Raw genomic sequence first — 12,097 nt, 5'->3', positions numbered from 1 at the left:
ATGCTGAGGGTGTGAGAATCTGCTGTTTTTCTCATCGACCGGTAGCATTTAGCTGTGACGCACACAATGTTGGAGGCATCGCGTGGCTAAAACACCTTGATGTCATCCAAAAAAGATGACATGAACTTGTTGGTTCCCTTGTCCATTGTCGTGGCTGATATTTTGTGAAAATCCAGCAGAAATGCTACACTAATAGACTCAGAAATACTCTGCAGAGAATGAAAAATGCCATGTTTAGACATTGGAGCTAAGCTGTTAATGTGAGACATGAAGTCACGTGGGACTTTCGAGGGGCGTTTCTGGGCGGAGCTTGGTAAGGTCCATTAGTGCATGAGTGAATATTTTTAACTATTAGGTCACAAATTATTAGAGTTGTTTCTTTTAAGTTATTTAACCCCAGCTGATGCAATGAGGAGCTTTTCATTTCTTAAACAACCATGTGGAAAGACGCATCCTGTGGTTGACAAGATGTTGGTCTGTTTGAGAAGGGTTACATCAAGCAGAGCAAACATCTAAGATGCAGAAACTTCCAAAAATTGGACAAAGAACTGTCCGATGCATTATTAGAAACTGGAAGAAAAAGAAGAGGGGCACTATCATCTTTGAAGAAGAAGTCTGGTCAGAAAAGTACTCCAGAATAAGTTTGATTATTGGGAAAAACAGCAGTAGAACTCAGGGCTGTGTTAAGAGCATTTAGACATGCAAAATGCAAACTGTAAACTGAACAGGTATTCAATAAATTAGGAAAGCAACCGTGAAAACCCCTTCAACCTAAATGTTTTCTATAATGAATGAAACAGAATAAGTAGGGTGTGTGTGTGACCAGTAATCTGGTGGCTAACCTACATGCGTACTACTGATGCCTTCCAAAAGCAGCCGTGTAACTTCTGCCTGCCGATCGAACTCCGTCTGAGCCAGCCTGAGATCTTGTTCAGCCTGAAACATCAAACCAGATCAGCTCATTTGTTAGACAAATCTAATATTTGGAAACCAAGTCGAAACTCTGATGCTCCATATTCACACCTGTTAGAACTGCTTTAAAAAATACATAGCTTGTTCAGCCTGGTATGTAAAAAAAAAAAAAAACAGCGAACGAAACTGTATATAACAACCAAACTGACGTACTTACTTTTTCCACTTCCTCAGTCCAGAGCTGATTGACGGATACCCCGAGTCGAAAGAAAAAAAGAAAAGGAAAACAAGTTTCAGCAAGACAATCCAGCTTCTGTCCCATTCCCATTATTTGTTTTTCCTTTGGAATAAATAAAAGTATTTTGAATTCAGGAAGGGAGGATGTTTTAAAAGCAATAAAATGACTTTGTTGGGTCATAGATGTCTACATCATAGGCTGTGTTGTATCAACTATAAATGAGACTGCATTCAGGGCAGTGGATTAAAGAAGGTTTCTCAGCAGAATGCTGATTTATTGAATTAGTACTTTGTAATATTTGTCCATGTTACCCATGAGAGCAGTTGTAGCTTCAGAGCACCTTCCAGTCTGTTAAAGTTCTGGGCAACAAGGAAAATGAAAGCAGCACTGGAAAGTTTGCCACACAGTCAAGTCAACACTGCTGAGGATTAAGGATTTGTTTGCCAGCCAGCTTCTCCAGGAGACGCACAAAACACTGCTGCTCATTTCCACAATGTACAAAACCAGTACCCACATAAACTGAGCCCATCCGTCACCACAATTACAAACTGGTGACTGTCAAGACAAGTCAAAGCAGTCTGCGCTACACAAGCACATCACCTGTGTTTTGACCACAAGCCAGAAGGAAATAACTGATGTGCTTGTTGAGACCTGAGATTAATATCAAATCTGATCACATCTGAACAGATCTAGCTACTGGTGGGAATGCGCTCTAAAACCTTGTGAGGACAGTTTTCTTCCGACCACCTTCAGGACACAATCTCCTCTCAGGTTAAAGAGATATTAGCTGGAGGTCTTAGAGATCAAAAGAAAGCAAAAATAGCCTTACAAACACTCAAATACTGCTGATTTAGGAACTTCCAGTATTTTCGGATGTCAATTGGGAAAAAGTTTCATGTTCAGATGGCAGCTTGAGTCAACTGTACTTGACATGAGAAGGCACTGGATGGCGCTGTAATTTCAGGAGGTCATTGAACACGCTTTTCACCCTTAGCATCTATATAATTGTAAATAGTAGCGTGTCTCTCATAAACAAAATGCTCATGTATTCCTCATCAAGAATTGTGTTAAATGGAGCAGGTCAAGTAGCACAACACAGCCCAGTACAATCCACCATTGTTTTTGTTGCTACCTGCCTGTGCATGCATAGGATGAAGCCTACAGCTGTGCGCCCTGTGCATGTGGAGTACTTCACACCTCTGTGGTGGGTGATACAGAAAAGTTTCACTCAGAGACCCGGTTTGAAAAAGTGCTGGGGTGAGAGAGTACGGCCATGTGGTGTAAATGAGTGGCTGGATCGCAACAAAAATGTAATGGATTAACTGAAGAGCGGCTCCATGTAAATGGGGCCTTCGCCCATCTACCGTCACCGGATCAGCCGGGACACACAGCAGTGCCAGATGTGAGCAGGAAAACAGATAAAGTGGCCTACAGATGGATTAGATAGGACATTGTTAGCAAACTAAAACAAACGTTTCTGTGCCAGAGATCTTCATTCCAGCTAAAACGCAGACTTTGATTCCTGTTTTACTACAATTTTATGAGAAATTGTAAGCAAACTGAATTTAAATGTGTAAAAAACAAATATATGAAAGTGAGAGCATTTTTAGCACCAAAATACAAACATTAAAAATTATTTTGAGGACTGACTCAAAGAGGCCAGAGGGAGGATACTGAATTATTCAAAATATTCTTTTGAAATCACAACCAGCTCCATGGTACACCGTGTTGCACCATCTGTGATGATGACGACAATCTTTCTTATTGTTTAACACCAGGATGTTATTACAGTCAGACTGTGATATGAGCCATGCTGCTTTAAATTAGAGGGTGGTAACAACGTTTCCCAGCACGGTACTTCTTGTGAACATAAACACAGGCATCATCAGATTAGAGTTTACGCTGAGAAGATTACTGTGGAATGGCTTCCTACTACGTAAATGTATCACATTAACTGGGCTGCTACATATTTTCTCTTAATGTTATGACAAATCCCTAAATGTCAGAATGCTGGAGAACATTACACACAAGTCTGGCATGTAGAGTGAACTAATCTCTGTGTATGGACACGCCCCCTTCTCAATGCTGAAGCCATGTCTGTTGTAAATGGGATGTAGATACATCCCATTTATGTTGCCAAATATTATTTTATCAATCAAATCAAAGCAGTTTTTATCTGTATGCTGCCGAGTTACATTAATGTGAAAAGGTGTTTAGGTGTTTTTAGGAATCTGGGAGATGTAAGCAGTGGCGTCTCCTATATCCAGCATAGATTTGTCATTGCCGTATGTGGCATTTAAACTTCATAAAATTGGTGAGGAGGAAGTGTCTTCTTACCGCAGAGGCACTGGCAGAAAGCACATAGTTGCGAGGTCTGGTCTCCTGGAAATCTGGGGCCATCTACACAAATCAGAATTATTATTTCATCATTTGTACTGCTGTGTATTCAATCTGCACATTGCCTTGCAAAGGTATTGATATTACAACAACAAACTATGCTATTGTGTATTGCTGTTTTATGTGAGAAACACACAAAGCAATGTCTGACTATGAAACAGAAGGAAATCATTGCAGGTTTGTAAATGTATTTTAAAGTTAGTCAAGCATATGTAATAAGAAGCACCTTTCACTTAGTTTGTCTGTTTTAACTTGCACATGTTCAGTTCTCCTGATGGAAGGTGACCCTCCACCACAGTATTAAGTGTCTTAAATCCTCCAACAGCTTTTTTTCCCAGTTCTGCCCTTTGTTTTCCATTTTCCTTCAAACTCTGACCAGACTCCCAGTGAAACTGAAACAAAATGTGCATGCACATACATGTTCTACTGTAGTGTGTTCAGTTTTGGTCTAATCTAACCAGACCTCATTTTTCCAGATTGAAATGGAACAGCTGCATTCATACTGTGATTTAGGGTGTTTTCACACATAAAAACACTGGTGGACTCCGTTTGATTGTGGACCAAAATTGCAACCAGTGCTACAGTTTCAGATGTTCAGTTTGCTCTCACACTGCACTGTGTCAAACCAGCCAAACCCTTTGAGCAAAATCTTCACCTCCACACCAACAACCACTGAACAAAGCAACATGAAAACTTCCTTCTTCACAAAATGCAAATAAAAACTGAGTGGCATCAGATTTATCCGTTGGAGGATTTCTCTTTGGCAAAAGACTGCAAGCCATTTCTCCTGCCGATGGTAGGCCCTCCATTTGTTTTGGTTGCATTTACCCACAATGCCCCATGCTATGGTCCGCTTCGTGCTTTTGGAGTGTTCTCCGGTCCACTTGGTGTTCACATATGCATTTGAACCACGCCAGAGTTCACTTCAACAAAACTGAGACTGAGGTTTGTAGGACGACCAGTTTGCTTTTTTGCTCTGCATCAGAGTTCAATTACGCATTCAAAAAAGAAAACCAAGAATGATTTGCCATCCACCTTACAATTCTGCTCTACAGTGTGTTGTTCACTCACATGAAACCCTTACAAGATACACTGAAGTTTGTAGCTGTTGTATAACTGAATGTGAGACTTCTGCAAGATACCGCATACAGAAACCATCTTTAAAGACAAGAYTTAGGTTTACATTTCATCTGAAGGTGTATATAAACCTCCTGGAAAGCAGGCCTATTTTAAAGTGACATCAGCTCACAGGAATTACACAGATTAACTGTAAGGGAGAAAAAAAAGAGAAGAGGGGAATTTACAACAGCCAGCATACTTTCATATTAGGTGTGTCTGATGTTATAAAAGAAAGGTGCAGAGAGGTGATGCAATCACTGTATACAAACAACAGCTGCCACATTACTGAAACCAGTGAGTCAGTCTCTCACTGACCTTACTACTCCAGTCTGAAGCTGCAGGCTGTGCTTTTATCATGCACATGCAAGCATTCCAGACAAGTAATGGTTTCATCATCACATAAAAAAAAAACATTTTTCCAAATAAAGAAACTAATTAAAAAAAAATTAACAATTATGAATTACAAAAATAAATAAATTACAAACAAAAAAAGRAAAAGAACAAAAAAGGGAAAACTGGTTGAAATTGTGGCCAAAATACACAATCAGTAAGTAGATGGCCGGTCAGCTGCTTAATTTTGTACAAGTACAGGACAAGGATTGAGTTATAAATAACTGCAGAGGTGGCGATGATGCAGGAACAAAGTCACCGTTTCCTGTTTTAAGCTCACTTTCCAGAAAAGTGCAGTGATGGTCATGCTCTGCATCTGTTTTCTGCTATTCTTCATTTGAGCTCTTGCCAACATTGTTCTTCCAGTCATTTAAGAACATGGAGAATGTGCAGCTGCTTCATTCAGATCAAAAGGCATTTTGTTAGAGCCAAGAAAAACATCCATCCAAAGATCAAGACARAACAACAAATAACAACAAACAACAAATGTTGTATTCCCTGCAAAAGTGTCAGTTGAAGGCATTTTATATGTGCTTTTTAAAAACGGGAAATTATTTGATAATCTACCTCCTGTGGTTAATCTGTAAAACATCAATAAAAAAGGCTTTTCAAATAAGTGTGTTTATGTGCTTAGCTGTCATATCTGTAATATTTTCACATCAAATAAAAACAGCAGAAGGAAACAAAGAGCAATGATTCTATATTTTCTACAAGACTTGTCCTGCATCTCTAACCTGTGATCTAGTTAGACTTCAGGCATCTGCTCTGGTGAGAGCTGATGTGTTGACAACAAGTCCAATTTGTCTTTCTATTAAATGTCTGGTAACATAAAAAGGTTCGTATGGCTCTGCTGCCATCTAGTGACGGAACCTTTTTATGACRATAAATAAGAGTTTTCTCAGCGAGAACTTTTTTTTTTAAAGAAAATTTGTACATTTGTTTTAGTAAAATGCATTTGAACAGAATCTAAAGTAGAGCTGTTTGATTATGGGAAAAAATTTTTTATCATGATCATATGTGTAAATACTAGAGGTTTTTTGCATTTTACATGCAGGTGCAAATTTTTTAACAGTTCATTCATTTGAAGATTTAATTTGAAATCTCCAAGCTCCTGCCATTTTGCAACCAATTTATCTCAATAAGGGCACCAAAGCAATGCCTTAGATGTCACTAAATGCTAATCTAAAAAAGGAATTCAAATAAACAAAGATGACAGCAAACAAAAGAAGGCACGCAGGGAAAAGCAAATAAAGAATAAGCATGATTCATCCAAACATCGTCAGTCATTAAGACTCTAACGTCCAAAAGTCAATAGAGACAACAAAAGAGTCTTGAGGTTGTGGATATTTTTTCAGTCCACTGCCTTGACTTTTTAAGTATTTTTTTTGTCTTTTCGCCAATAGAAGTAGCACTGCACATCGAAGCTAGTAAGACTGAGAAAATAACTCAAGGTGTGCACCATATAAAGCAGTTTTTAATACTTACTGCACCCTCACACTGCAAAGATGGTCAATATGCAGACAGTTAGTAATAGTTGAAACCAAAACACACCAATGCTTTTATTAGAATGTTTAAAAGGAAAGCTGAGGGGACGTGGGAGTGAGWGGGGTCTTACCGCTGCCTTGGCCTCGGCCGCCTTGGCCTTCTTTACACGTGCTTTACAGGCGTCCAGGTCCAGGCGAAGGTTCTCCAGCAGACGGCGCTCTCTCTGTTCAAAACCATGACAGAGTCTAAGCACCCAGCTACTGCAGCRAGACAACACCCGTTTAAATTTCTTTTGGTTTTGCTTTTTTTTTGTGACACTTTAACGTTCAAATGATTAAAGAAATATAAAACRTGTTTTTTTAAATGATGATTTTATTTATTAAGGGAAAGCTACAGAACTGTTTTAATTAGGTCACCTGAAAGGTTTTCAAGAATAAATATAATTCTGTAATAAAAGTAATTCTATAGCAATTAATAGAATTTCAGCCCAGGCTTTGACTAGGCAAATCTGGATCGTTGCTTCATTCATAACCCAGGACTGCTTGAGCTTCAAATTCTGAACTGATGTTAATTTATATAAGTAAAAAAAAGAAAAGAAAATTAATATATTAATTAATTCCATTAATCTATTAATTAATTCCATTAATAAAAAAAGATTAATTAAGTAGATTAATTGGTCAACCTAAAAAGCAGTCAGTTATAATTGCAGTTTACTCATTTGTATTTGTGAACAAACAGAGCTCAATGTCAAAGATTAAATTCATACCATCAGATTGTTGCTGTGGTAACAAAATCTAACTATGAATATTGTTCTTTGAACATTTACAAAGTAAACTTGCGAGCTCCTTAAAATCTTACATTGAAATGTTAAACAATTAAAAATATTTTAATTTATGTATGGAGAAGCCATTAAATCAAATTTAGCAGCATTGATATGCTCAATAAATAAATGTTACATTTATGTATTTGTGGTCTGTGTTAAAAAGGCCCCCTGAAGCCCTGGGGGGCCTTATGGAGCCGCTGACTTAATTTGGATTAAACAGAAGTGCAAAAAATTGATACTCATTTTAATTGTATTTTTTGATTTGTTGTTTTTAAGACTAGTTGTAGATTGAAATAGCGTTTCACTGGTGACATTTTCCCTAAACAAATAATTACCCAGTAATATTTTTACATTTCCTGTCTATTTAACATCTTTTAATTCAAAAGCAGGGTCTACTGCCAGTGGACCGCCTCTGCGCCCTGACCACTGGGCGGAAACCCTGCAATTGCATGAGGGAGTAATAACTCTGTCCTCACTGGAATGTATGAAGTGCTTTTTCTGAAGTGCTGTATTAGTTTAATATCAGAGTTAATGGGACACACACTTCCTAAAGTCCTATATGAGTTGACTCTTTTTCTCATGGTAAATTCATCGTTTACTTTTCCTCTAATGAACCCGTTATCAAAGCGGGTATTGAAATGTAAAATTGAGAAATCATCCAAACACTTAAAGTGTTCCACTTCTCAAAGTTTCACACTCACTGAGATGGTTCGCCAGTCTCCTTCCAGGAAGTTCCTGAGTGGATTGAGAAAGCTGATGGCTGAGGTCTGAATGAACTCTCTCTCTGCTGCTCCTAGTCTCCTCTCACAGTCCCCAACCTTCAGCAAAGTGCTTCCTGCAACAAGACCAAAGAATTGTCACAAATCAGTTCATTCAGTGCTACTGCAGTTGATATAAACACCAATTCCTCATTTATTGCTTTGTATTTTTTTCAGGTTTACTCTGAATCTTTAAAGCAGCATAATGAGCACAAAGCGCAGATGGTGAAATTCTGGTAAGTTGTCTGTCTAGGAGAAGAACCTTTAGGTGACAGATGTGAGCTGAATCACTTRGGAATAAAATCCATAATCCAGCTTTTCTCAACAGGTATCTGTATTTCTATTGGCTGCATTATTTCATGTCGGTGCCCTTTGCGGTTCATGGATTTGAGATATGGAGCAATTTTTCAACCGGAGTCCCACTAAGAAACAAAAAATTTTTAGAAATGTGGTACAAAGCCAATCTTGAAATTGCTGCATTCCTCTTTACAGTGATTAATTAATTTGGCTCTTAATGCTGAACTGGTTCACCATTCTTGGACTAGTGTACTCCTATGAAGATGCTGAATGTTAGGAATAGAGTTGCTCCAGTAGGTGTCATCATTGTGCAAAAGATTATTTATTTAAAACAAAAACACCAATGACAGCACAACGTGACAGAACTCTATTCCTGCAACAGATCCATAATGACCCCTAAAGAGCCCTTAAATAGAAACAGACATATTTAAGAAGATATCTATCAATCAATCAATCAAATCAAATTTATTTGTATAGCATATTTCAGCAGCAAGGCATTTCAAAGTGCTTTACATAATTAAAATAAAAACAGCTTGTGACATTCAATAAACAGTGAGAAAGAGAAAAAAAAAAGGTTAAAAAAGATAAAAACATTAAAACCTGCACCCCTTTTAGGACTTCAGTTAAACATCGTTTAACTGGGACTCTAACCCTCTGGGACTTTAGTCAAAAACACCGTTTGACAAGGACTCCAACCTCTAAGTTTTTAGTTRAAACGCCGTCAACTGGGACTCTAAACCTCGTAGGACTTTAGTTAAACGTTGTTTAACTGGGAAGTTTTCCGGGCGGCTTTACATCATTAAAACGTAAACAGTGAGAAAGAGAAGTAAAAAGAAATTAATAAATAGATAAAAAGTAAAGATAAATGAAGGCAAGTGAAGGGCAAAAGTCATCATCAGAAATGTGCTGATGAGGCTTTTACTGGCCAATATTGATTTTCCTTTTTCCCTTTATTGGATTTTTACTGAGCTCTGAAAAAAGTCTAAACAATGTGCTGTTTGCTAATAAATCCAGAGACTAAATATAAATTTAAATATATCTTCATTTTTTAGTTTTCATCAATTAATGAACAAAAAATCCTTTTTGAGAATTCTTATTCCCTCGTCCCCCCTCTCCCCTTTGACTTAGACTGCCCATTGGTAAATTTAAATCAGTGGTTAATTAGTATGTGCACCACAATTAGACATAACCCACATTGCATAAGAAAAAGTTGCCAGTTCATCTCTTCCAATGAGAAACAGCTTATCCTGATGTTGGCTTTAGGTTAGTGTTGCTTATTTGACTAAATTTTGAAGAAACAAATAATGTTTGAACTGCAAAGGTTTATTCATTAAACAAATCGTAAACCCACATAAGACCTGGCTGTGATTGGTTGTTCTTGGTTGGGAGCGGTGCATTTCTTCAGAAGCCAACTAGTCACTCAGACAGGATGTAGAGGAGATCCATTGTTTCACAGATTACCGGTCTCCCGACATACTGTCATGACATGGTGACTATTTTAACAAATACATAAAAAATATGTTTTTTATAGAAGTTACATACTGTAGCTTTAAGCACAATAAAGCAGGATATACCAACAACTAAAACCATCGTGTTGGCATGGTATGGTTTCTGGTTTTAAAGACAGGATATTTTTGTGTGAAAAGTCGAGGATTTATTTCCACTTTCTAAAAAATTAATAGAACCTAGAAAACTGCGGCATCAGTCAGAGTTTGAGCTAATCTGAATTTTCAGTCCATCTTTTTAAAAGACAACGAGATGCTGAAGTACTAGGGCTGCACAACTCATGCATAAATCAGACTCTCTTATTGAATTTTGGAGCAATAGCTTTCCCTAGTGACAGCTACATGACTACTGATGCTGCAGCAGAATGCAGAGAGCAGCTAACCTCATTTAAAGCTCTATTGATCCTCAGACTTACACAGACGGGAAAAACTATTTACAGCCTGTAGTGGAAAACAGCGCAAGCAACATGTAGAAAGGAAGAACATCCATTGAACAGGCAACAGAAAAAAAATGTTCTTATACTGAAAAATATCCTAGAGCCAGTTTGAAGCAAGAGCTTCAGAAAGCCTCAATCTTCTGTCACCCTGGATGAGTGAAATATTCAATAACGCTAACAATAATATTTTGTTAGCATTRATATTTTAATTTAAATATTGCAACAAAAGAAGAGTTTTCTTCCACAGTACTCTGTGTGCTGAGAAGCTCCTTTGTTAACAATTTAACTGAAGCGGTGTGAATAAGACTGACATATCACCTGTCATAAACATAAAGGAGTCTTCATGAATGTTCATGACTTATCATAAAGTGTCATTCAGTAAATAATGACATTTTTAATCCAAAGTTACAACAGAAATTGTGTTAAATGTGAATTAAAAACGTGAACTTTAATTTTCTTGGTAAATAATTACATTTTTCAAGCAAAGTTGCATTAAAAGTATCGACTTTGCATTAGAAGTGTGTTAATTTACCAAGTGACATCTCATGACAACAGTCAAACATTTATGAAGCCTCCTTTGTGTTACTCTAATGCACAGCCCTTCAAATAAAGTGCTACCGCTCCCGTCTGTGGTTTTAACCACCTCCAGGAACATGTCTACACTCAAGCCACAAAACTACAGCATCATCCAACATCAGCTCAGGACTGATGAAGTGTGTGGATTATGTTTTAGTGACCTACTCATCTCCTATTCAGTTGGGTGTGTTAAAGCAGGGACACAGCTAAATGCCAGAGGACCAGAGTTCAAGAAACCACTGGCAGCATGTTGCAATTTAACATTCAGAGCCTTCAGAGCTAATACACTCACCGTACGGTGTACCAGGTCCAAACTCGTTCGCAGCATCTTCCATATACTGACCCAGCAGCTCTGCGTTGGTAACCCTGGAGGGTGCTTTCATGTCCAGCTTTTCATAGAGAAACTCCTCAATTCTGGCACCTGCAGGGTAGATCCTGAGTTTAATTTATGAAGCAGACAGGTTATTCTTTATGATCATTTCTATTCATTACAAACTGAGATCCAAAAACTTCTGGCACAACTTCACCCACTTTCAAGGTGCATGGTGAGGTGAAAACTCAGCAACACTTTAAACCAACTTTATTTTGAAATGAACTTGTTTCTGTTTGTGGCACATAATCTGTCAGAGTGGTTTTAGCAGAACACATTTAGAGATCATTTACTATTACTAATTTATTAGCAACTTTGATACATTGTTTTTTTTGTAATCAGTCGGTTAAATTAACAATAAACAAAATACATCAGTGATCACCTGTACGGTTCCACATATTGTTCCTCTCAGCGGGCATTAAACTATAAAATAATCACATATTGAAAAGGAAACTGCAGTTCTGATTTGTTATCACTGACTAAGACAGATTGGTACAGGTACATGTAAAAATCAAATATATTGTCTGTTACAATGAGCTCAGTGAGACCACCACAAATTAGAACTGCGTTAGGTTATGCAAAATGAAGTGAGGAGCACATGGAAAACCATAGCGAAGGTGGACATGGAGGCAATGTTTCAATCTTAGAAAACTAAGATTGCCCTCTGTTTGAACCCTTAACACAGACATCTCACTCACTCACTCACTCACTCACTCACTCACTCACTCACTCACTCACTCACTCACTCACTCACTCACTCACTCACTCACTCACTCACTCACTCACTCAC

The 12,097-nt window shown here is 37.8% G+C and overlaps 1 protein-coding gene across 1 annotated transcript; it reads right to left on the bottom strand.

Moving 5' to 3' along the window:
* Positions 1 to 821: 821 nt before the first annotated feature.
* On the bottom strand, positions 822 to 11,372 carry LOC103461072 (endophilin-B2-like; the record flags this gene model as incomplete). The annotated part of the gene is made up of 7 exons (XM_008403395.2): positions 822 to 936; positions 1,130 to 1,153; positions 3,488 to 3,550; positions 6,542 to 6,553; positions 6,672 to 6,764; positions 8,066 to 8,199; positions 11,230 to 11,372. Coding segments are annotated over 7 exons (568 nt in total), but the record flags the coding sequence as incomplete, so codon positions are not given.
* Between the last annotated feature and the right edge of the window lie 725 nt (positions 11,373 to 12,097).

The sequence above is a fragment of the Poecilia reticulata genome, unplaced genomic scaffold, assembly GCF_000633615.1.
Source record: "Poecilia reticulata strain Guanapo unplaced genomic scaffold, Guppy_female_1.0+MT scaffold_550, whole genome shotgun sequence".
Taxonomy (NCBI): Eukaryota; Metazoa; Chordata; class Actinopteri; order Cyprinodontiformes; family Poeciliidae; genus Poecilia; species Poecilia reticulata.
Note: the sequence above shows the minus strand (reverse complement) of the source record. Positions and strands in the feature narration are given on the sequence as shown.